The sequence below is a fragment of the Conger conger genome, chromosome 9 (genome assembly GCF_963514075.1).
Source record: "Conger conger chromosome 9, fConCon1.1, whole genome shotgun sequence".
Taxonomy (NCBI): Eukaryota; Metazoa; Chordata; class Actinopteri; order Anguilliformes; family Congridae; genus Conger; species Conger conger.
This window is the reverse complement of record NC_083768.1, coordinates 41,022,699-41,049,674: the sequence shown is the minus strand read 5'-3', so window position 1 is coordinate 41,049,674 and position 26,976 is coordinate 41,022,699. Positions and strand designations below refer to the sequence as shown.

General features: G+C 49.3%; 1 protein-coding gene across 1 annotated transcript in view; it reads right to left on the bottom strand.

The window, feature by feature from the left end:
- The window catches only part of LOC133137658 (synaptic vesicle glycoprotein 2A-like), a 47,802-nt gene that overhangs the window by 20,218 nt on the left and 608 nt on the right, over nucleotides 1-26,976 (bottom strand). Inside the window, 1 exon segment of the mRNA XM_061255997.1 lies at nucleotides 964-1,430. Coding sequence (XP_061111981.1) covers nucleotides 964-1,245 — 282 coding nt within the window. The 5' untranslated portion in view covers nucleotides 1,246-1,430.

Below are 26,976 nucleotides of genomic sequence, written 5' to 3'. Positions count from 1 at the left end.
TAAGAAAAACCTTTAACCCAAATGCTCACACTTTATAGTAAGAAAAACCTTTAACCCAAACACTCACACTTTACAGTAAGAAAAACCTTTAACCATAAACGGTCACACTTTACAGTAAGAAAAACCTTTAACCCAAACGCTCACACTTTACAGTAAGAAAAACCTTTAACCCAAATGCTCACACTTTACAGTAAGAAAAACCTTTAACCCAAACACTCACACTTTACAGTAAGAAAAACCTTTAACCCAAATGCTCACACTTTACAGTAAGAAAAACTTTTAAACTAAACGCTCACACTTTACTGTAAGAAAAAACCTTTAACCAAAATGCACACACTTTACAGTAAGAAAAACCTTTAACCCAAACTCTCACACTTTACTGTAAAAAACATCTTTCATCCAAACGCTCACGCTTTACAGTAAGAAAAACCATTCACCCAAACGTGGTATGCAGAAGAGCATCTCTGAACACACAACACGTCAAACCTCTTAAGTGATTAGGCTACAGCAGCTGAAGACCAATAAGTAAAAATAAGTCTAATAAATCCCTAATAAAGTGTTCACTGAGTGTATGTATACTCTGCATTTCTCATCAAAACTACACACATGGCACAAACAGACACAAGCAAGCACAGGATCACCCTTGAAGCACGTACACGATCACCCCTGAAGCACACACACAATCACCCCTGAAGCGCACGGGATCACCCCTGAAGCGCACACACAATCACTCCTGAAGCGCGCACACAATCACCCCTGAAGCACACACACAATCACCCCTGAAGCGCGCACGCGGTCACTCCTGAAGCACACACACAATCACCCCTGAAGCGCACACACAATCACCCCTGAAGCACACACACAATCACCCCTGAAGCGCACACACAATCACCCCTGAAGCGCACACACAAGCACCCCTGAAGTGTGCACGCGGTCACCCCTGAAGCGCGCGGTCTTGCCCACCTGGTACTCGCCCTCGTAGATCTCGTCGTCCTCGTCGTGGCCCTCGGTGGAGTCGCTGTGCGTGGCCTCGTCGCCGCGGTAATAGCCGCCATCTTGGCTCTGCTGCGCGGGGTAGTCGTCGTCGTCGTCCTCCTGGAAGCGTGTGTAGGAGCGCTTGCTGTACTCGTCCGTCACGCGGTCCACGCTCTTCCCCACCTTCTTCGCCGCCTGCCGCTTCACCTCCTTGGCGATGTCCTTGGCGCCCTTGATGAACGCCGTCCTGTCCCTGTAGCCGTCCTCCATTTTGGGGAGAGGGGGCGCGGAGCTTCGAGCTGGACGAGGTCAGGCCCTAAAGGGGATGTGGTGGTGGCTCGGGTTTTTGGGGGGAGAGGGGACCCCGGAAGCAGGCGCTCGCGCGTGGCGGAGTTTCTTTGTTTCTCGTCCGGCGTCCGTCTTCGGTTTTTTTGGACAGCAGCGATCGGCAGACTCTGGGGGAGACGGAAACACACAAGAACACGTGAGCTTCCCTGGTCTGCACACAAAACACAACAAGGCACCGCAAACACTAATACTGTGCATAGGCACGTTCACTCAATCCTCACATTCATCAGCTTCTGGAGCAGAGGAGGGTAATTCCAGACCTGGAGGGCCGGTGTGTCTACAGGCTTTTTGTTTACAAACTACTCCTGGCTAAATGAGCTAGATTGGTTCACCGGTAGATGGATATCACTGCATTGTCGCCAAAGTTCCATTCGGGCTGAACTTTGATATCGAACGCTGTCGCTCATAAAAAGTAGAAACAAATGATCAAAGTGGAGTCTTTTGCGAGCTCAAGATATGGAAGGGAGTTGACGACACTCCGCTGAAGATAATTACAGGAGACGGGAACATCCTTTAGTCATGTTGTCATGACAACGGAGCCATTTTGTGGGGTCATCGTTCAATACAATTTAAGCCCGGAATGATGGTAGTGACGGAGACTAATTTTCCATAGCTCGAGTATAAACCAAAGGTGGTTGCGATTGATCATCAAATGTGATAATCGCCGGTGGCAACAATCATTTTAAAAGCTATTCTAGAACTATTCCATAGCCCAATAACCCTTAAGCTGTGAGGTCACAAATATGTGACTGTAATGTTCTTAACTGAACATTCAAATTCTCAATCACTGCCGGTAATTGAAAGCAGCGGAGTTCTAGAACACTGACTTTTGACAGAATTTTGAAGAAAAGACATTCCAAAAAAACCTACTCCTCAAAGGGTTAATAACTTCAGACTCTCAGCATCCTGAGTCACGGGGAGAGACGTGCAAAACTTTACTACAAAGTCTGCACCATCCCCAGATCGTCTTTATCACATAACACACCAAAAACAGACCTTCCCACACAGAGATAAAAGGCATTCCTGACACCTCTGAGTTGCTAGATTATTAAGAGCCCAGATCAGGCACGCTCCAATTCCCGCCCTGCTTGGCACAATTTGGAGATCTTTATCGCGAGGAAACTGCACCTGCGTCTGATGCGGTAGTCCAACGAGCCAGCCGAGTTCCTCACTGGTTCCCCACTCAACCCCTGCTACCCCTACTCATCCCTACTCATCCCCACTCAACCCCTACTCATCCCTACTCATCCCCACTCAACCCCTGCTACCCCTACTCATCCCTACTCATCCCCACTCAACCCCACTCAACCCCAGCTACCCATACTCATCCCTACTCATCCCCACTCAACCCCACTCAACCCCTGCTACCCCTACTCATCCCTACTCATCCCCACTCATCCCCACTCAACCCCAGCTACCCATACTCATCCCTACTCATCCCCACTCAACCCCACTCAACCCCTGCTACCCCTACTCATCCCTACTCATCCCCACTCAACCCCACTCAACCCCAGCTACCCATACTCATCCCCACTCAACCCCACTCAACCCAAGCTACCCCTACTCACCCCCACTCCCAACCCACCAAACCCACAGATCAGCAGTGTAAATTGTGGATCCGTACACATTTATAAAGGCTGTACACTAAATACAATTAATTTCAATATTTGCCAATTGAATTACAAAAGTAAGCAAATGCTTGTCAAGAAAACGTAGAACAAGCTAATATTTACGGCTTGATAGAAAATAAATAAGCTCTTAAGTCTTATTACAAGACTAAAATGCTTGTTAAGACAGTCACTTTTTGCAGTGTATGGGCGTGTATGATGGAGTGAGAGCTACAGTACTATGCGTGCATTAGAATGTGTGTGCAAGTCCCCAACCCTGTGATCTGTCCTCATAAAACCCCAAACTCTGTCCCTCCCACCTCTGTCCCTCTGTCCCTGCCCTGTCTCCTTCTTCTCCAAGCATCACACCACAAACTATTCCCAACCTGCAGCACGGCATTCCAGCCAGAACCTTCTGGCCTTCAGAACGCAGAACAACAAGGCCAGACAATTCCTCAGATAGGTCCCTTCTAAAGGAGCCCTTTTTAAAATAGGACCCCGAGGACCACCTGGTGCGTCTCCAGGTGCTGACCACATAGCATGTCCTCAACACTCAGGAGACAATAACATTAAAATAGTTCTAGTTCTGGGCCTAATAATAATAATAATAATAATAATAATAATAATAATAATACTTCAAGGACAAAATCAGTGCTTTCCACTGCAAGAATCCTGCTCTTTGAAATGTCTTCTGAACCCTTTGAAGAGTTGGGCTTTTGGAATGTGTTTTTTTCCCCCCCAAAATGACATATTTTGTTTTCAGATGACTAGTTAAAACCTATGAACAGTAGATTTTTTGGAATGTTTAAAAATTCAAAGTCAGTGCTCTAGAACACTATTGCTTTCAATGACAAATAGTGATTGTGACATCAGCATTGGAATGTTCAGTTCAGGAACATTCCGATCTCACGTCCGTGACCTCACACATTGCAGGGTTAAAGAGTGTGAGCAAAGGGATGGGGGGGGGGGGGTAGAGAGGATGTTCCCCTGTCCCAAGGTTAATCGACCGGGCAGGAACCAGCATTTTTCACCCCCGAGAGGCAAGCGTTTGTCACACAAGCCCTTCCCTCCATCCCTGTTTTCCAACACTCAGCCAGTCGCCGGCTGGGTCATTGGTATTCAGTGGGGGGACAGCGCGACTGTGGCACATTCCTTCCCCTGCCGCTCTCCATTTCGGCTCTGCTAGCCTCTCCCTCTGCAGTCGGCAGACATAGCCGGCTTATAAAAAAAAACAAAAAAACGCGACAACCCCACCCCGCGGCCATTTCGAGACGGCGACGGTCTAAGAGACACCCCGCGCCCGTGCGTTTCTCCCCATTCATCAGCCGTCGAGTTCCCTGGGAGAGCTACGCGCTTAAAAAAAACACATCAAACCGCGGAACGCACCTTCACAAAACGACCCCACCTACACAGCAAAAAGGGCTTCGGCGGAGGTGTCGCCGAAATGCGGTCTGAGCGGAGAGGCAATGCGGATGCGCAGAGGTGCATGCTGGGAAAGGGGAGACGAGACGGGGGGGAGACCCGCGTTTCGCGACGGTGGTCATTTTGTGTCTTCCCTCCCGCGAGCTCCGGCGTTACCGCCTCTCCTCTCCGCGGATCTGTCACGGTCACACACACTCACTGCCGACGGCAACGCGGTCGCCAAGACACCGTCTAAACGTCTCATTCACCCGCAGTCACAATTACACTTTTATTTTATTTCATTTTATTTCTTTTCATGAACAAGCACGACTCCCCACTCCGCCAGCCCCGCACAAGCAAGCCCTGACAGATCGCGCCGCTTTCAGAACGAACGACATCAAAGGAGACGCCGAACAGCACCGCGTTCCCCAGATTGGATGAAAAGGCTGGGTTAAACGCGTGTGTTCATTCTACACCACGGGGCTGATGCTGTCACAGAATGAGTGTCCAGTCGCTGCTCCACTTCAGTCAGAAACGTCTACATATGCGCGTCGTGCTCTCGGTAATACTGTTTCATCAGAGTAAAATCTTCTGCCCGATGTCACGTAATCCAGGAATGACTGAGCCCCATTATACGACTGCAAATGACTGAACTGCCCATTCTCATCATAATTCTTTCTAATAAATTCGACTGAATTATCTCACATCTGTCATGTATACGGCACAGGGGAGTGTTTGTGTGGAAAGAGTCCACAAACGATTGGAACAGAGGCTTGGAGCTTCGGAAAACTGGGATTCCCTGGAAGTTGGGTGTGGGAAATCCGACTGTTCGGAAAACTGGAATTCCCTGGAAGCTGGGAGTGGGAAATCCGACTGTTCGGAAAACTGGAATTCCCTGGAAGCTGGATGAGGGAAATCCGACTGTTCGGAAAACTGGAATTCCCTGGAAGCTGGGAGTGGGAAATCCGACTGTTCGGAAAACTGTAATTCCCTGGAAGCTGGATGTGGGAAGTCCGACTGTTCGGAAAAATCCACAGCCTCTGTTTCCGTTCCACTTCCTCTCCACGACGCCCATTCCCGTTAATCGGAATAATCGGGATTTGCATATTGTACAGCTCCCAAGACTCAACCTCCAAGTGATAAACGGACACCCCCCCTCCCCCAACGCCGCGCTGCGTAACACCGTCAGACGTACCGCACGTTTACACTGAGAGAAACAGAGTGAAACTGGATAAGGATCTGCTGTTGGGTTCGGGGGTTTCCTTCATGAATATTAATCAGAGAACAGAGACATTTTCCCCCTCTCTGCATTTTCTGCTCATTGACAAGCACCCAAAAACCGAATACCAAATTATTCTCATGAATATCACCTCCAGTCCAAAACATACCTCCAACATCCACAGCTAAAGGTCAATATTTAGGACTTTAGACACCCCTATCTCCCTCCCCCAAGCTCTATACCTTTTCCAATTTCTTACACTTTCCAAAAATATTTTTGAAGAAACTCCTAAGAATTTGTGTTTTATTCCTGACTTACGTGTGCAATATGTTCACTACTTGATTGTAAACTCAAGTCGAATTGTGCTGACCTATTGCTGCGTCTTTGACCTGATATTGTTTGAACACAATTGTTCAATAACAGATGACAAAGTGAGAGGGGCATTAAAGGGTTAAGCACAGTTCTGGGGTGGAGGAACAGTGGACCTCTCCCCGCTCTGTTACAGTACGGACACGGAGCGGCATTAACGTCAGATAACCTGCAGAACCGTCAGAGTTCATTCCCCTTATCTCCTCTTCAACCCGCCGAGGGGCGTGAATCAAGCGGCCAATCGCTCTCCTTACAGACAGAAAAGGGGGCTTTCCATGGCTTGATTGACAGGCCGCGATAGGAGAGCAGGGAGGTTCTTAAGGACCTCTTAATCTCTCGACCCCGATGAGGATTTCCCCCGTTCAAATGCACTCTGCAAACAGCCAATCGCCATAAGAGAAAGAGGAGAGTGACAGGTGAGGCCCCTCATACGCAAGTCTTCAACCCCTCCCAAATAATCCACTAGCCCCTCCCATTAATAACTTAAGTCCCTCCTACAGTTATCAACCTTTCCCACAAAATGTCCTTAGCTCCTCCCATACATGCCCTTAACCCCCTCCCCGATACTCAGTCCCGCCCACACAAGCTGTTCCTATTGGCCATTCACACGGATACAGCAGCTACACCAGCCAATGTCACGCCACACAGTACACGTTCAGTCACAGAGCACATACATTGGGCCACCGTAGCCATGGCGATGAGCTAATCTCGACTAATTGGACCCCGTGAGCTGACGGGGGGGGGGGGGGGGGGGGAGAAGGGGAAAGCCCCCCTGATTAAATATGGACATGACATAATCTACAGGCCTGTTACGCAACAACACGGCCATCAGGAGTGGGGGCTGGGAGCACTCAGCGTTGAGTAATGACAACAAGGACGGCCAATCGGATCGCTCCCCGGATAGAGAAAAACGCGAACGACCTCATTAGCAACTGACAGCTCACTCACGACATCCTATAGTAAAACTGGGTCTGCTGCTCGCGCTAGTGGTCTTGTGCTGGAAGAGCATTCGTGAAGAGAAAGAAGAGACATACATCTCAGTATTTTTCAGTTTTCTATTTGCTGGTTGAACTGAACGCATGACCTCATTCTCCGCCAGGCTTCTGTCTGTGGCAGGAAGCTCCACTCATAATTTCTTGAGCCTGAAGTGCTACAGAAACAGCCTACTTGACCTTGCATCTTTCTTTTCGCGTTCGACCGTACAATTTTCTCAGATTCGTCAGTGACATAACTGACTTTCTACATCTACAGCTCTTATAGTAGCCTGTTATGGACAGACTTCCCTTTTTATATTTTACTTTTAGCCAATATTTATCTGTGGATCAACACTAGCTTTTTAATATACAGTAATATCACTAACATAGTGCTCTGCATTCGTGCACCGGCACTGTTTCCGTGGCTCTTGTAGCACAAAGAAGAAGGCCTGCGCTTAACTTTGCCCCTTTATCCTTGAACTTTGTGAATTAAAAAGGAGCGCCATCGTACCAATGAAATGCTAAATGCTCAATGCTAAATCTTTGGATGGTTTCTCGCCAACAATCCACTCCCGCTTATAGGAGTCGACTATAGCTTTTCATACACCGTTAATTAATGTTAATGCACCCTGGCTTTAGCGCCGGCTAAATGTTTTTTAAAAAAGGCCCCAGCGCTCTTCCGGGCGGGCCGAGGCTGCGTCCCGGGCCTGCTGCTCCACGGCGACCGGGGCGTTTCACAGCCGGCGCTCCCCGTTCACACCCCCTGTCACACCTGGAGGCCGGCGGGTAACACGCCAGCCTCTCGGTGCAGAAGTGTGGGGCCTCACGTCAGTCACCGCGGCGAAGGGGGGGGGGGGACACTCAGAGGATTTAAAAGACCGTTGGTGACCTCCCTTCCCCCCCGTTTACACCTCACGGAGGAGGAACACAGCGGAGATTCCCAGGGTTGTGCCTGTGCTTCAAACGGCGTCTGCGGCCCCAAGCTGCCCTCACTAGTGCAGATTGTTTTGGCGCTATAGTGCTTCTTTTTATTCAAAAAGCTAAAAGGATTAGGGGCAATGTTAAGCACGGACCATCTTCCTTGTGCTAGAAGAGCCCTGGAATCAGGTATACAGGTGCATGAATGCAGAGCACTAGATTAGTGTTATTACTCTTCGTTACAAAGCTAGTGTTGATCCAGAGATAGATCAGGCGGTGTCCCGGGTGGATCAGGACTGGCCTCTGTTCCGCTCTTGTGTGTAACTAGTCCTTTGGTTGGTTCAAACGAAAGGCGGTGATTGGCAGTACATTGTGGAGCCATTGTGGAGTTCATAACACTTCAGGCCAGACCTGGTTCAAATACAGAGTTGTTTTAGATTCAAATACTTTTCTGCGCTTTACCGAGATTGTCTGGTGTATTGGATCCTATGAGATACTCTCAGAAACATCAAACCCTGCCTTCTGGTCCTCTTTGGTCGGCTCAATCGCACCAGGCAAGATCAATCGAACACAGATAAGTATTTGAATCCATAACAATTACATATTTGACCCAGGTCTGCTTTGGTATTACTTTGGGCCAGGCCCGTGTCTTTGCGCCATCTAGTGGCGGGATAGCAGTACTGCAGTGCCTGGTGAGGGAGCCTGAGGGAGAGAGACACTGACAGAGTAAAGAGGAGAGCGAGGGTCAGGCCAGGCTACAGAACCCTCCCCTCTGCCCACCGCTGCCAAAATAACCTCAGTGTCCTCATCACACCCCCTGACTGCTCCTCTACAGCATCCTGTCTTTCTGTTCCTCCCTCTCTCCCCCTCTCTTTATCTCTCTCACTCCCTCTCTCTCCCACTCTTTATCTCTCTCACTCCCTCTTTCTCCCTCTCTTTATCTCTCTGTCCCTCTCTCTATCTCTCTCACTCCCTCTCTCTCCCACTCTTTATCTCTCTCACTCCCTCTTCCTCCCTCTCTTTATCTCTCTCTCCCTCTCTCTCTTTATCTCTCTCACTCCCTCCCTCTCTTTATCTCTCTCTCTACTTCTCTCACCCTTTCTTGCTCTCTCTTTCCCTCTCTCTTTCTGGCACTCTATCTATGACTGTCTCTCTCCCTCTCTCGCTCACTCCCCTCTTTCCCCCCCTCCCCCTCACTCGACCCCTCTTTCTCTCTCAAATTCAAAATGTAAGTATTGCCAAATAAATATCTACCTACATAGAAATCTCCCTCTCTCTCTCTCTCTCTCTCTTCACCCCCCCTCCCCCTGTAATTGTGCACGTGCCTCCTTCTCTGACACATCCCCAGCCCCTCCCGGGTGAAAGACAGACATTAATACAGGGTTGTGTCAGAGTCAGAGGGGTAGGGGGACCCCAAACCGCCCCCTGTGGGGAGGGGAAAAGAGCGATTGATCACGACCCACAATGACAAAATGGCCCCTCTTTTTTTTTAGGAGAGAGCAGATGCTCTCGGTTTCCCAGGCAACCGGGAGAGCCCGAACGATGCAGAGGCCGTGGGCGAATGAGAGGGGAGGGCCGACGAGCCAATCAGCAGCGAGGGATGAGGTTTGAACCCGGCGGAGAGGGGCCGATGGCACCGTTAGCCCAGCGCGTTTTAACGCGAGCGTAGTCATGGCAACGACGCCAGCGCACAGCTGAACATCTGTGTGTGCCGTGACATCGACACCAAGACCGTGCTCGAGGAGGCCCATTCGTTGAGTGTTACATCACTCAACAATTACAGGCAAGTGCCGCGTGCTTTCTGCCAGAGACTTTAAAAAATCAATATGCATAAGTATATTCGATTGGTTAAAAGAACAGCAGTAGCCTAATGAATAGAATACTTATCGGGACGAATCGGAAATCGGAAATCGACAATGACGAGCGCTACGTTATACGCTATGCTACGCTATGAACAGGAAATGGTTGACTCAAGCGCATTTCATCCATCTACTAAAAGGACAGAGGAGAGAGAGTGAACCAGAGAGCAAGAGAGATAAAGAGGGCGAGAGGCAGACAGAGAGAGAGAGGGAAGGAGGGAGGGAGAGGGAGAGAGAGGAGGAGAGAAAGACTGAACACAGTCCTGAGCACGCTAGACCTGGCGTTCCTGTGCCTGCAGGTTAATTATGATTCCTAACGTCATTCTTAACATTCCTGATGAAAAAAAACACAAACGACCATCCCACAATTAAAATGATCTTCTCACATAAATAGCAAAACTGAGTATCATTCTAATGCAGGGTTGCACAGCTCCGGTCATGGAGGGCTGGTCTGCAAGCTGTTTTTTGTTCCAACCTATTACCTTCATTTATTTTTCTGACAGCTCTATAACCGATGTCGATCTTTAGAACACACTAGCAGTCTGCGGCTGTAGCTGGTACATATGCAAACGTCTGATCAGACATTATTTAGCTAATGAAATCATTAAGAACTAAATCCTGAAGCGGATCGGCCCTTGCTGTGCAGCCCTGTTCTAATGCCAGTCCTGCAATGCAAAGATAACGCTCACGCAACGTCCAAGAAACTGGACTCCTGGACAGACTGGCAATGCTTACATTACCATGTCATAACGTCATGAAAAGGTTCTGAGGGCCATATTTTGCTAGTTGTGTATTCAGGTGGGTGATTTGGGCCGTTTCGGCGTATCGACGCGCCCCTGGTTCTGGAATCACGTCAGTGCCAACCACGGAGGCGGCGTTCCGGGGACGCGGGGCTCGACTTCACAGGATTCCCACGTCTCCTCGTGGTCCAGTGACCTCATCACTCGCTCCATCGAGCCGCTCAACTGCGCACGAACCGCACTCTGATGCCGCGACGGTTCACATTTCACAAAACAGGAAGAAAAAAAGAATAAATGTGGGCCCATAGTCTCTGAATTAAATAATGCATGTCTGTATTATGGCAAAAACGCTCGCTGATACCGACGCTGATCAGGAGCCGGAGCTGATCCGACACCGCGGGACTCATTCCGGTGTGATGGGATTGGGAATCAGTGATTCCGCAGCCCGGCTCATTTCACAGACGCTGGTTTCAGCCGTGGTTTCTTTCGGCCCATTGGCACTGATTTCAAACTGCCGTACGCGTCTTTTGTGTCATTAGCCAACAACAAGCGATGATTCAGCCCCGCGATCCCATCTCCCGCTCCGAAAAGGCTGTTTGACGAGCTCTGGTGATTTCTTTATTCCGCGCGCGTGTGTGTATGTGTGTGTGTGCGCGCGTGTGTGTTTTCTCATGCTGATTCCGGCTGCATTATCTGATGACGACCAGGCTGGGAATAGCTGTCTGTCAGTGAAAGAATTTTTCTCTTTGCTTCTTTCCAATCTGTCCTGCTAAGGTGCAAATTGAGATAAGGCCTCCCTTAGCAACAGGCTATGAATAGGCTTAGGCTAGCAACTGGGGCGGGCGGTTAGGTTTTCCATCGATCCTCGTGCATTATGCTAATATTTAATTGCTTTTCAACAGCGCCTAACACTGTAAGTAATTACGGGAATAAAATAATAAGATTCATCGTCGGTAAATTACTTGATGCGTATAAAAGGCAGCCGTACGCTTACCAAGGCAGGGGAGGAAACCTGTATGAGCCGTGCGACTTTGCATCGTCATCCACTCTAACGGATGGACGTCAGTGTGGTTTACTTGCGGTTAACTAACCTGTCAATCAAATTGTACTTACATAGTGCATTTTACTAAGGAATTAGTCAGACTAGGCTTCGTAGGATAGCCTGGCCTGAAATAAGTGTGTAATAGGCATAATAGTAAATCTTGGTCTAAAATAACTGCATAATTCACATCAGGGAGAAGAAAAAAAAAAAAGAGTAATCCTTTTTGGGAACGTTTAAATCTAATTGCCAACGTGGAAAATTAATTCTGATAACAAACCAATGTTCCATTCTGACATGCCTGCCTCAACCTTATTCCTGGTCAGGTTTGCTGGGGGTACTGGAGCGCATCCCAGCATGCATTGGGCGAGAGGCCCGCGTCTATTAAAACAGGTAACATGAGACATGCAGTGTCAGTTTATGGTAGAGGCCAACACAATGAACATTTGTCAACCAATTTTGGTCATTGCTGAACTAGAGTAAACCATATGAATTATCCCTGTTGGTGTGCTGTGCAGTGTCAATAAAATAAACAGTTTTGGCATGAATGGAAATAAGACCAGACAAGACTGACACTACACCAATAGATACAGCAACAGATTAAGTGAATAAGCAACTGCTGCTAGTTTGTAATAAGTGTACATGAAGTGACGAAGATCAATTAAAATAATACTTGAAGAAGAAAGAAATTTGCATTTAATTCATCAGACAAAATGGTTATTTGAATCCTCACCATTAGACCGGTCTCCATTCACCAAACAGCTGGGGCAGAGCCAGGCCAAAAACGACACAGAAAGTCACAACTGCCAAAACCTAAAATGGCCGCCAGAAATCAGGAAGTGAGACACCCGGGAGGACTGACTGCCTCCCTGAAGAGGGGCCAGGTGCTTCTTTAGGAGTGGGGAGTGGGAGGGAGGGGGGCCCTGCTGAAAAAGAAAATAGCTGGTTGACCAGTTCAGACCAGTTCCCAGCTAGACATGGTTTCACCAGCTCAAGCTATGGTTTGAAACATCTGGTGGCTGCTTATACCCAGCTAGACTAGCTTAAGACTAGCTTCACTTTTGCGCTGGTCAAGCTGGCAAAGCCGGCTTTAACAGCAGGCATTCACTCTCTCCTCCCTCCCGGCTGCCCTCCCTCACAGGCCGAACACCTTCACCACCAGAGAGGGCCCCTTGGCCAATCTTTGCTGTCAGACACGCAGAAAATCAACAGTTCTTTTTCTCCGTTGACAGCACAGCTCAATAACGACACCAGGTGTAACAGATCTCTGCAGATGTCTACAAAACCATCTGGACACGTGCAGTGCTGCGCTGGTATAGAACCGGCCTGTCTGCACACACACACACACGCTGAGATGGTATAGAACCGGTCTGTCTGCACACACACACACGCTGAGATGGTATAGAACAGGTCTGTCTGCACACACACACACGCAGCGCTGAGATGCTATAGAACCAGCCTGTCTGCACACACACACACACACACACACGCAGCACTCAGATGGTATAGAAGCGGCCGGTCTCGGAAGCAGCTGGCAGCTGCAGGAATGGGCGGCAGAGGGGAGAGATAAGCTGATATAATGCCGTTATTTATTCTTGGTGAATAAATGGTGTGGGGGCTCTGGTTGGTGGTGGGGAGGAGGGGGGGCAGAGTCTATAAACAGGCTAATGGAGGAGATTAATGGGCAGGCAGATGGACGTCGGACGGCGGTGGATATGAGACGCGGCTCACAGGGGAAGAGTGAAATGAAGAGGGCTGGTTTAACGGGATTTACGGTCGGATCTGCAGCGGGAAACCTGAAGGGCAGAGAGCATGTGCTGGTGATGAGCTCCAGCACTGAGGGCTTCAATGAGCTCCAGCACTGAGGGCTTCAATGAGCTCCAGCACTGAGGGCTTCAATGAGCTCCAGCACTGAGGGCTTCATTTACACACACTAACACACTCACACACTTATTAACACACACACACGACTGCACACACACACACAAGACCGCACACACACAGACACACACACAGACTAATGCACACACACACACACACACAGCTGAATTTGGCAGCTGGTTTAAAGGGAACCTGAGGCAGACACCCTTTAAAGGTGTGAGATCCTTGTTGTACGGGGGGGGGGGATGGTGGTTCATCACATGCCATGTGGGAACCAGGGATTCCTCCCAAAAAAAGGAGACAGAGAGAGAGTGAGAGAGAACGAGACAGAGAGAGAGAGGGAGCGAGACAGAGACAGAGAGAGAGACAGAGGGAGAGGGAGAGTTGGAGAAGACAGGAGAACAGATTGGACGATTAGCCTCAGTGCTCTCTCAGCCTGGCAGCCATGCGGGAACGCCACACCCGCCAAGTCCTGCCAGTACCGCCAAGAGGGAGGGCAAACCCAGCCCACAACACGCCAACCAGGAGGGTAAACCCAGCCCACAACACGCCAACCAGGAGGGCAAACCCAGCCCACAACACGCCAACCAGGAGGGCAAACCCAGCCCACAACACGCCAACCAGGAGGGTAAACCCAGCCCACAACACGCCAACCAGGAGAGTAAACCCAGCCCACAACACGCCAACCAGGAGGGTAAACCCAGCCCACAACATGCCAACCAGGAGGGCAAACCCAGCCCACAACATGCCAACCAGGAGGGCAAACCCCACCTACAACACACGCCAACCAGGAGGGCAAACCCCACCTACAACACGCCAACCAGGAGGACAAACCCCACCCACAACACACGCCAACCAGGAGGGCAAACCCCACCCACAACACGCCAACCAGGAGGGCAAACCCCGCCCACAACACGCCAACCAGGAGGGCAAACCCCACCTACAACACGCCAACCAGGAGGACAAACCCCACCCACAACACACGCCAACCAGGAGGGCAAACCCCACCCACAACACGCCAACCAGGAGGACAAACCCCACCCACAACACGCCAACCAGGAGGGCAAACCCCGCCCACAACACGCCAACCAGGAGGGCAAACCCAGCCCACAACACGCCAACCAGGAGGGCAAACCCCACCCCAAGGAGGTGAGGCGGTTGTACTCATTTCAGGATTTCATGGTGTAAGAAAATTTCACTTGTCAAGCAAACAGCAATTTAAAACAAGCTATTATTTTCTACCCAAGAGAAAAAATAAAATGTTATGTCTCATTTACAAGACTAAAACACTTGTTAACACGGGTTGTTTTACAGTGAAAGGTGAGCCGAAATCAGCAGCAGAGTAAAATTAGTAAAAACACATTTCCTTTCAGGGCCATGAAGGTGTGTAATCGGGCGGGGTCTGAAATAACTGCATAATTATTTATGGAGCGGGGCAGGAGCGGGGCAGGAGCGGGGCAGGAGCGGTTCTGTGACGGATCCCTGCGGAGCCCACGTCAGGCGGTGCAGGCGTGGGAGGCTGAAGCGTGTGCGTGTGCGTGTGCGTGGTAGCTCCGCACTCCGTAACGCCATTCTCTCATGACCCACTTTACAGGAAACTAAACGACCATTCCCACGCGGCGCTCTCCCGTTCATTTCACTCCAGCGGTTCAGAGAAATCGGCTTGTCGGAAAAAAGCACCTTGACGCCGAAATGTGGCATTTTTTGGAAAAGAGGTTCGCCGCTGGAGGGGAAATTGGGAACGTCGGCCCCGTTCTGTCCGAGATAATCTGTGTCTCAATCCCTCACAGAACCTGGGGATTGTACATACAAACAATATCAGAATGCAAATGTTTAGCAGAAAGAAAGACACCACACTTGGAGCCGCGGTGGCGCAACAGGCTAAGACGCAGCAGACTCGCGGTTGCAGTCTGCTGCGGTTGCACACCGGGGACCGGGGTTCGATTCTCGGTCCTGCCAAAAGCCAAGTTTGGCCGGCTCACGTGGGGCGGCATTAATTGGCTCGCCGCTCCAGAGGGAGGGTCTTGGCAGGGTCAGCTGGTCGCCGCACAACAAGCACCTCGGGCGCCTCGGAATCACGGCAACGGGCATGAGACCAGACGGCTTGAAGAAGGTTTGTCGTTCTCCTTCGGGCCGCCGAGGGACAGGGTACGGGCGGTGTATCTAATATTACTACCTCCAATTGAATCAGACGAGGTACAATTGGCTATCAAATTGGGAGAAAAAGGGGAAAAATCCAAAAAAAAAAAAAAAAGAAAGACACCACACAAGTGCTAGTACATAAACAATGACTTTGACAGTGTTGCGAGAGAACAAACTGCCATAAGGACATTTAAATATTGTGCTATGATTCATAACACAAGAACCTCGGGAAAGGGAGGGACCTCTGTTATTTGTGAGAGGACGGTTTATATTTTTGGGGATTAACCGTGTTCTCGGTCTCTTCTCTAATACTGCTGTCACTAAGCAACCAGTACCTGCTCACACACATGTGGAAATTTCATATAAATTCACGAATGTTGTTTTGCTAGCCTGGTCCCAGCTTTACAGCGGGGGAAAGTGCTATAATGAAAAGTGAACAAATTAAAATGGTACACTTCTCTCAATGCAATAAAAAACGTATTTGAGAATCACCGACTGAACGTTTTTTAATCGCATCGAGAGAAGAGCACAATCTTTTTCTTTTGTCTTACTTTTGATTAATGGGCCGTTCCTCAGCGCCTCTCTTTGGGCTCTCCCAGTCTCACTGCGGCTCGGTGCCATAATGAGAAAGCCCAAGTTCCAGCTCTACAGCGGGAAACAGTTATAGGTGCTTAGAGGACATGGGGGGTGCGCTGGTACCCTGCCGAACGGCCCGAGGATGTTGGTGAGAATAGATGGGTCTCCACATCCCAAATGAAGAAGGAGGAAGAAGCAGAATTCAGAGAGGAAGACCTGGACCGCGCGGTCAGGGGGGTTCGCAGGAGGCTGGGCGGGGTGTGACGGTGGGCTGTGGAGTGTGCGTGTGGGGGCATCGAACGAACACCGCGGTAAACAGGCTCACCACACGGGGTCACGCTGTAACAAATCGCTCCTGTCCGAGGCAGCGGCCATTTGCATTCGCTTTATTCGGTGACATAAGAACCACAGCCCCTGTTATCTCCCCTTAAAGGCCCGCTCAGTCTTTTTGTTGCTAGTGGCTTACAACGAGTCAAAAAGACGAAGATGCAATAGAATACTATATTCTTTAAATACTACGAGTACCATGATCCACTGAGGTACTCAGTTGCTATCCACGTAATTTCTCATTTCTGAAAAGTACACAAACATTCTGTGGAAATGACTGAGTGGGCCTTTAAGGGGTGTGGTCGCAAGTATGCGACTAGAATGTTCTTTACCAAACATTCTAATGCTGATGTCACAATCACTGAAAAGCACTGGAGTTCTAGAACACTGACTTGTAAAAAAAAAAAAACATTCTAAAAAAGCCTAGTTAGCCTACTTCACAACAACAGAAACACAGCCTTTTACCATGCACAAGGGACGCACAGGAATATTGCCTGCCTTTCGAACAGAGACGGCTTATCAGCGCAATTGGGAGCTGTGCTGAGAATCTCCGCAGGCTCAGCACGACGCAGAACAAAGCCGTCCGATTCAAAGGCTTCACCGCCAATACCAACCGCTCACGCAGGTTGGGTACGGCGCGTTCGGCTTCCAACAGCTACGGTAAAAAACACCCGGGAGGGACGTAAAAGTCAAGAAAATGTCCTTCCGTTTCATTTGGGACGGCTGTCAGGCAGGCCTGCGTTTCTGAGACACGGGGCCGTTGCAACGCAGGTGTGATCCGTGAGTGATATCAGGGCCACGCGGAGGCCACACACATTAATCTGAGTGACGGGGCCCGTTCCCGGGGCTCCAAGATGCAGTGGTGAGCTGGAGGCCGTAATGTCGGGGGGGCAGGAGGGGGGACGGATGGATGAGGTGTCGTAAAACGAGACGGAGGACAGCGGAGGGACCATAAAGGAGACGCGAGACCCTCTGGAAAGACGAGGGAAGTGGAGTTCCCTCACGGAGACGCCGCGGTTCTGATACCTGAGCCCTCATTCCGGGTTACGCTACTTTAATCAGCCCCTCGTTTGAAGGTTTCACTGTATACATGTTCATATTCCAGGTTGTGGTTCCCCTCCGTATCTCGCTCGAACACGCCATTGACATGGCAGCGTGTCGCTATGGCAGCGGGAGTGGGCGTGGCTGATATGGCAGTGTGTCTCTATGGCAGCGAGAGTGGGCGTGGCTGATATGGCAGTGTGTCTCTATGGCAGCGAGAGTGGGCGTGGCCAACATGGCAGCATGTCGCTATGGCAGCGAGAGTGGGCGTGGCCAACATGGCAGCATGTCGCTATGGCAGCGAGAGTGGGTGTGGTTGACATGGCAGCATGTCGCTATGCCAGCAAAAGTGGGCGTGGCCGACATGGCAGTGTGTCGCTATGGCAGCGAGTGTGGACACTCGACAGATTTCTTTCAGGACAGGAGAGAGAGAGATATCTAGAAGGCTCTCTCAATATTATCTGTGAACAGATCAATTTACTGTGAAAAATTGATTTCGGGGTGAAGCTGCCCTTTAAAAGAATAACATTGTTTTTTTTCTCTCTCTCTCTTTCTCTCTCCCTCTCTTTCTCTCCCTCTCTCTCTATCTCTCTCCCTCTCTTTCTCTCTCTCCCTCTCTCTCCCTATCTCTCTCTATCTCTCTTCCTCTCTTTCTCTCCCTCTCTCTCTATCTCTCTCCCTCTCTTTCTCTCTCTCCCTCTCTTTCTCTCCCTCTCTCTCTATCTCTTTCTCTCCCTCTCTCTCCCTATCTCTCTCTATCTCTCTCCCTCTATCGCTCTCTCTCTCCCTCTCTCTCCCTCTCTTTCTCTCACTCCCCCCTCTCTCTTTCTCTCCATCTTTTCATCAGGAGGCTGTTGAGCTCTAATGTTGACTGTCTGCCTGCCTGTGCGTCCAACTAAGATGGATGTTAATGCGCTCGAAGCTAATCGCTGTCCCCTGTCAGGGGGTGACAAGCCCAAAATTTAAGCTTTCGCTGTCTGCCTTGTGGCTAGCTGAGGAAGCTAACCGCTAACAGGAAGCTAAACCCAACTCTGCTCTGCTTCAGGTGCCATGGTAAGGTCTTGTTCAGCTTCCTGGTTATTAACAGACCAGATTAAAGGCTCCATTCACTCAAGGCCCCAGTGTATTTTACTATTGTAGGCATCCTGCACAAGCTTTTTCCCATATTGACACACACACTTAAATGCTTCGACATCCCACCATCTGTACAGCCCTATATTTACTCACCCCCTTCAGGTTCAGCACATAATGGTACAACAGCCCTGGGAGTCAAACCGGCAACCCTGGAGAGGCACAGCCAGGTTCCCTAAAGGCCAGTTTACAGTGCAGTGCAGTCTATTGTTCTCAGCAAAAGTGCTATATATGAACGCACTGGAGTCGCCCAGAGTATAAACCAAATGTCACTGCGAGCAGCAATATCCGATGCACTACACAGCTACCCAAAAGTACCCAGAAATAGCACATCAGTAACTGTAGGATATCGCTTATGTTCTCTCAACTTTCTCTCATGTTTCGCTGTACACTTGAACCATAAACCCCCCAGAAAATACTGTCTGCATCATTCACCCAAAACGTTAATGCAGATATATGGATATCTGTGATCGACTGTAGAAAAAAGAAGTCATACATTATTGAACCCTGTGGGGTAATGTGTCCTCTGCATGGGACCCATCCTGGTTAATTGGGAGCAGTGGGCAGCCTCAGTGGCACACGCAGGGAGTAATGTGGGGTTAAGGGCCTTGCTCAAGGGCCCAACAGCTGTGCAGACCTTATCGTGGCCACACCGGGGCCGGAACCACCAACCATCCGGGTCCCAGTCATGTACCTTAGCCATGACGCAAGACGCTGCCCCCATCATGTCAACCAGTTGCAAAATTAATTTCAGGCTGAGAAAACCTGCTACAACTTGCAATAAACTGCTTATTATCTACTACGCTAATAAGCTATTACAGATGGTAATAATAAATTGTTGATTTTGGGCTGCGCTCGGAACAATTATCAGTAGAGGAACATTGTTATTACCGTGATTAACGTTTCAAATTTAAGAGTAAGTGTAAGGGTAAGTAGAACATACAGTACAAGCAAGGGCACTCCAAGTTAATGTCTTATAACAACCTGAGTCAGCCTGCAATCTCCACCCACCAAAACACATTCTCCGGGTTCCCCTCCTCTCAATGTCCAGAGGTTTTTCCAGGATCTGTCTCCCTCTCCATCTCGAGTCACAGCAAAGCCAAACCCAGGTTCCACCCTGCGCGGCCCTGAGAAACTCATCCGTACGGATTTCACAGGGCTTGAAACAAGGAATACAACATGACCCCAATCTAAGAAAGGTATTTATTTGGCACATGTTTGCCATGGCAACTCCTGGAAAGAACGAATCAGAGGCACTCTGATGGCCGCTATGCCTGAACAACGCGCTCCTCCTGTTTCTATTGGTCCTCCAGGTAATCAGCCAATCACAGCCGTCTTTATTAATGGTGGGAAGTGGCATGTATTAACAACTGGCCAATTAGGTTCTGCCCCAGGGTGAAGTCCTACCTATAATGTACTATGACTATACTATAAAGGTCCAAGGGCGTGCTCTAAGTAAATAACACAAAACGATTAATCTGGAACTCATTACTCCACTGCCTCTTACATGGACCTTGATTTTTGGACACAATGCCTTGGGCCAAATTTCCCTCTTAATGCCACACCCAGTTCCCGGAGATCTACTGTCCCGTAGGTTTTCACTCCAACCCAGTTTCTGCTATTATCTGCTCAATGCGATCTCTAGCTGTTAGTTAGGGTTGCAGTGAAAACCTGCAGGGACAACCATGGCTTGTGTACTTTACTGTTACAATAAGTCTGACTTTTACTTACTTTTTAAGTCATTTGTTTTTGCAAACTCTTTTCCTTCCTTCACTGCCCTATCTCTGTTTGTTCTTTTCAGCAGGATAGTCAGGGTAAATTCACGCTCTCAAACTGATAGAATCCTGCATTCACCAGGCAATCGGACCCGTTCGGTCCGACAGCTCACAATCTGAATTCACCTACTGAGATTTAATGTGAATGCAACTTCGGCATCAAGGCTCTGCCTCCCGTCACTGCCTGTTCGCCTGAGCCAGCTAAAATGATGGCAGTCACCACGACAAACCCCCGGATGGGGATCAGGGTGGATGCCGGGATGGCGGTGGGAGAAACAGGCATAGATACAGAGGCAAACAGAGCATTGCTCCACAAGACTCGCATCATCGGTTCTCTCGATAATAACCAAACACCACAGAAAAGATTCCCCTCACATAAAAATATGTTTGATCCGGGTAGGGGGGGGGGGGGGGGGGGGGGGGTGAGTGGAACAGATTGCACTTGAAAAAAGTTTGTTCTGGAGAGAAACGGTGTCACTGCCGGTTACTGCCAATGTCACATCTTAGCGTCGGGGGGCGGCCAGCGGAAGGGAGGGAGGGGATGAGGTAATTTGGCGGAGAAGGAGCAAAACTCGCCTCCCTTTGACGGGTAAACTGACCAGGTGTTTTTGCACTGTAGTAAGACATCTTTAGCGAACGAGCTTGGAGGCGGGTGGAGGGGAAGCGGTCGACCTTTTCCTTTTTCACCACGCACACCAGAGGAAGCGAACAGACGGTCAATAAGCTGACACGGTTTGTGCCCTGCAAACCAAATGTTAAACTCTTCCAGACTGTCTACAAGCTTCCTTGTGTGGTTACTTCAGCGCTAGCTACTATGGACCACTTGCCAGGAAAAATTGTAAGAATCAATTTTGAGAATCAACACAATCAGACTGGTTTATTTGCTTTTGCTTTGTTTTTTTGTGTGCAACTGCCATTAGCATTCTCACCGCGTTAGCTTGCTTGTGAAAGCACAAGTAGATATGCGCACAGACACACAAACACATACGCATGTGCGCGCACACACACACACACACGTCTCCACCTGTTCTCTTACGCTGCTGCTCTGCAGTGCACTTGCAACATCAGTGTTTTCACTTCTCAAGGGCGCCATGGCAACACGGATCAAAGCCCAGCGCGGTCTGCGGAGCCAGGTCGGCTGAGCACCGGACGACTGCAGACCGCCGTGCCTCACGGACCGCTCCTGTGTCCTTACCGCCCGGAGTCCCCGTGGCAACGCCCGCGGGTTCGCACCCCCACCTGAGACGGCCGGGAGGGAGGGGGGGGGGGGAACGGGAACGGAGGCTGTTTCAGGGCACAGACGCGGTAGCGTGTGAGCTCTCTCCCCCCCCCCTGGGCATCGCTGCCAGATGCAGCGCACCGCACGCACAGCGCCGTAAACAAGAGGCGCCTCGCCGCCTCAGCCAGCGCTGCTGGCCGAGCTCCGTCACCGGCTTCAGGCTCGGGAAGCTGCTAATTGCTTTCGGCACTGCTTCTGCCGTTCAGCCGGCTCGCGATCACCGATCACTGTCAGAGCTGCAGGTAGACAGCCTGCGTGCCACCGACAATTCTCCTCTAAAAAAGCTGAGCTAGCAGCAAAGTATATCTTTTATTCCAGCATTATTAGTGCAAAGTAAAGTGCCCAAGCGTGAGGGGAATAACAAAAATATCTCTGGCTGCAATTTTTTTCCGACTGACTTTCCTGACTTCTCAGCGGAGAGAAGAGTTTTCTTCTTCGTTCTCTGATTCTTCTTATACTTAAAACCATCACTGCCATGCTAACATTTGGAAACATTTAATGATTTAATGCACACAGCACCAGCTGATTTTATCAATCCCCGCCAAGCTACACTTCTTTGGCTTGTCTTCGTACAGAAACCCTTTTCTGGCTCTTTCTGGAACTCTTTCTGGAACTCTTTTGGAACTCTTTTGGAACTCTTCTGGAACTCATCTGGAACTCTTTCTGGAAACCTGTGGTAGGTTGGATGAGTGTGAAAGCTCCCAGACTGAACCACTTGGCCTGACAAAGAGCCCTTGATCTAGACAGGGTTCCTCTATGGCGACACAGAGGAACCCTTTGGAACCCTTTCGTCCGAGAGAGGCGCACAGCTGTTTGACTATAAACTAATAACAGTAATAGAAACACTACTTTTCGTGCATCATGGATAGAACTTGAAAGCATGAAGCAGAAAGATATAGATGAAATGGAGAGATGAGTCCTGCCACAGAAAAGGCATTGGTCACAAAACGGCAGACACCGAGACATCAATAAACAACTCCTTCAGGTATTTAGCGATAAATACCTTCAGCAATCATCTGGAGCTAACCGCTCCGCACGGATACAGACCAGCTGTAACTCAGGCCCACTAACTCCCCAGTCCCTCCCTATCGACCGGGCCACATCAATACAGAGGCCTTCATCTCCAATGCTCTGTCACTCGGCTCTCTCTCTTCCTCTCTCTCTCTTTCTCTCATTCCTAACTCTCTCTCTCTCTCATTCCTAACTCTCTCTCTCATTCCTAACTCTCTCTCTCTCTCATTCTAACTCTCTCTCTCTCTCATTCCTAACTCTCTCTCTCTCTCATTCCTAACTCTCTCTCTCATTCCTAACTCTCTCCCTCTTCCTCTCTCCTTTCTCTCTCTATCTTCCTCTCTCTTTCTCTAATTCCTAACTCCCTCTCTTCCTCTCTTCTGTCTATCTCTCTTCCTCTCATTCCTAACTCTCTCGTTCTCTCTCCCTGCCTCTCTCTCTTTCTCTTTCTCATTCCTAACTCTCTTTCTCTCTCCTGCCTCTCTCTCTTCCTCCCTCTCTTTCTCTCATTCCTAACTCCCTCTCTTCCTCTCTTCTGTCAATCTCTCTTCCTCTCTCTTTCTCTCATTCCTAACTCTCTCCTCTTCCTCTCTCTTCATCTTGTCTTTTTTCATCTCCCTCTGTTCTCTGACCACCCGTTCCACATCCACCTTCTCTCTTTCTCTCCTCTTTACCTCCTTCTCGATCTCTCTCACACATTTTCTCCCTGTCCGTCCTCTCTCTTTATCTCTTTATCTATTGTTCTCTCTCTCCCTTTCTTTCTCTATCTTTACAGGTTTCTCCCTCCATCTATATCTCCCTCCCCCCTCTCTCCCCCCCTCCCTCTCTCCCCCTCCGCCTCTCTCCCTCCCTCTCTCCCTCCCTCTCCCCTCTGTCTCTCCCTCATCCCTCCCTCTCCCCTCTGTCTCTCCCTCTCCCTCCCTCCCCCCCTCTGTCTCTCTCTCTCCCTCCCTCTCCCTCTCCCTCCCTCCCCCCCTGTCTCTCCCTCTCCCTCCCTCCCCCCCTCTGTCTCTCTCTCTCCCTCCCTCTCCCTCTCCCTCCCTCCCCCCCCCCCTGTCTCTCTCCCTCTCTCTCCCTCAGACCGCTGCAGGTCCGGTGTGCGGTCTCTCAAAGCTGTTGAGGAGACTAATCAGCGGCGATAACAGGTGGAAAATGAGAGAGCCGTCTCCAATCAATGAGGCAGGCCGAGCTGCCAATCAACAGCCTCACTGCTGCCTTCACCCTCCAGAGCCTGGAGCTTCACACGGGCTAACAGGAGCACTGCAGCCAGGGGAGAGACAGGACACACGGGCTAACAGGAGCACTGCAGCCAGGGGGAGAGACAGGACACACGGCTAACAGGAGCACTGCAGCCAGGGGGAGAGGACAGTCTGAGGAGGGACAGGACACACGGGCTAACAGGAGCACTGCAGCCAGGGGGGAGAGACAGTCTGAGGGAGGGACAGGACACACGGGCTAACAGGAGCACTGCAGCCAGGGGGAGAGACAGTCTGAGGAGGGACAGGACACACGGGCTAACAGGAGCACTGCAGCCAGGGGGAGAGACAGTCTGAGGAGGGACAGGACACACGGGCTAACAGGAGCACTGCAGCCAGGGGGAGAGACACTCTGAGGGGGGACACAGCTGGACAGAACACGGGTACGGTCTATAACTACACCCAGCTCTGCACAGGTACATACACAGTATATGTTTAAACCCTACAGATGAGTCCATACGTGTTTCCCTCCCAGGATATTTTTACCAATATACATTTTGACACTGTGGACACACTAATATTAATGTCAGTCCCTGCAGTCATATGACTATATTTTGTGTCTCTGAAGATGCTGTACACTTCAATCTCTACGGACGTATAGATCTGCATGTGTTCAAATCCCTTCTGATGAATGAATCTGTGTTTCAGTGCCTGCAGCTATTGGTTTGAACGCTAGTGTCTGCGGATTCATTGCAGACGCATCATTTAGGAATGGGGATTGGATTACCCTTTAATCCATAAAAGTATCCGTTGCAGAAATACTGGAACTATGACTTGATCTTGCTCAGGCGGCATATTAATTAGGTCAAACGTAATTTAAATCTGCTTCACAGAGCCATGGCTATAGACGCTGTTGCTTCTGTAGTCTACAGATATGCAGAGGTGACCCTCTTTCCGGGGGCAGGCTCTTCTCAATGAAAACAGCTACGTCAATTTCTGCAGGGGGCTATTAACCCGTTTAATGTGATTAGAATGGTCCTAACTGAACATTCCAATGCGTGATGTCACAATCAGTACTGGTAACTGAAAGAAGTGGAGTTCTAGAACATTGACTTTCTGAATTCTGACTTAGGGCTTTCCAAAAACACCTACTCCACAAATGGTTGAAACAACTAGTCATCTACAGGATAGGCCTAGCACAAAAAAAAGAAGAAGCTAGCCACCAACATTCAAAGTTCATTTAATCTGACCAGGGCATTAATTACCAATAAACTGGTGTTATTTACCAATAGCTTTGGCAAAATGTGGGGTAATTTGATCACTCAACCAACACTAAATATAAGCAACAGCCTTGAGATATTATAATTACCTGAAATAGTGCTGCAAAACTGTCTAGCTATGCTACGGGGAAATGAAAAACAAAATAAAATTGTGACAGGTTTGTGAGAACCAAATGATCCTCCTCTCTGGTGTATGACGACGCACCATCACAAGAGATCCAATTCCATTTCAGAAAGTCCACCTCGTACTTAACCGAAGACGCTGAAATTAACAGCTGTATAATTTCTACCAGTTTCTAACACTTCACACTTAATGGCGCAAGATCACAAATATGCGATTAGACGTCAGCCGAGGTCCTTCTAGCTTGCTCCACCCGTTAAAATACTGGAAGCGACGGAGGGGAAGAGTCAATGACTTCAGAGAAATGACTCAGTTGAAATGGGGGCGGCTGGTCGTAGAGAATGCGGTCTTATTAAGTCAATAACCCTGACCCTTCCCAGTCCCTCTTTTGTCCCCCCATTTATTCCAGCCGCTCTTCTCTGTAAATATTGCCTAGACAATGGGGAAATCAGCTCACGTGCTGTTCCAAGTGTTTATGTTTGATGAAAACGTACAAGTCCTACCCTCGAAGAATTCTGCGCTTAATTGAGCATTACGTGAATAGCCCCGTAACCTTAAATCATACCATCCACGGAAGAACCACGCACTGAAATTACAGAAACATTTTGTAACGTGTAGAACAAGCATCCTCTGGATTGGGGTGTCTCTCTTTTGATCGACCAAGTAAAGAAATAGGCTAACATGACAACGGAATTCACTGACAGCGCAATGAGACAGAAACACGTGACAATCGGCCACGTTAACCCTTTCCTCCCGCCCTCAATGTCCATTGCACGCGCTGAGCAGTCATTACTTGGCGTAAATTTCGACTTTAATTTCTCCACATAACAATAGCCTATATTATGCGCTCACAGAATGAAATTGGTTGGTGGCTCTTCAAGCGAAACTCCCGAAATCGTGACTTCAAAATTTGCAGGAATACACAAAAGCTTCTAAAGCATCGTCGCGTAGGGGCATAATTCATAGAATTTCACAAGCAAAATGTAATGTTAATGCATGTTAAATTAAATGGAAACTATCACGGCTATGAAAACATAAAAGCTGTAGCACAGCGCAGAGAGTCTCGTTAGATAGATTTATTTAAAATGGCCATCCGTTTAGCACATCTGCAAGGAAACGGATGTAGCGTATGTGACATGCTTTTTAATGACAAGGTCGTTGTAGCAGAACGAACTCGACTAGGCTGAGGGGCGAAGCAGCACCATTCGGTCGCGACAACCGAAGTCCTCTCCACCGCAGGTGGTCCACCGTTCCGAGGCTGCGTCCGTGTGACTCCGCGCAAGGTCATCTCAACGCCTCGGGAGGAATCCAACGTTCAACTGACGGTGCAACATTTATTTGTATATAAATGGGAACGTATTAGCTCTCGCGACGAGGTGCTTTTCGCCATGTAATCAGAGTGACATTAAAAATCGGAGCTAATATTTCGCGCCCATCCCCCAACCGTCACACTTGACGCGATGCCGGGAGGACTAAACGAAGGTTTCAAGCAATTTCGAATTTCCATACGCGCCATACAGATGCACTCAGATGTATAAATACATCAACCCACGTAATTTGTTCCTAAATTGACACAGAAAGTGTGAGCAACCCATAGTTGGACAGCGATGCTCACCCTTCTCTACCACGTTGTGCTTAAGCGGCTACTTACAACAGAGAGATAGATGAATAAGAAGTCAGGGTTTGCGTAAATTAGTTGGATAGACCAAACACACAATGAATTTACACAACGTTCTTCAACAATAAGCGCTCGAGGAACAAACAAGG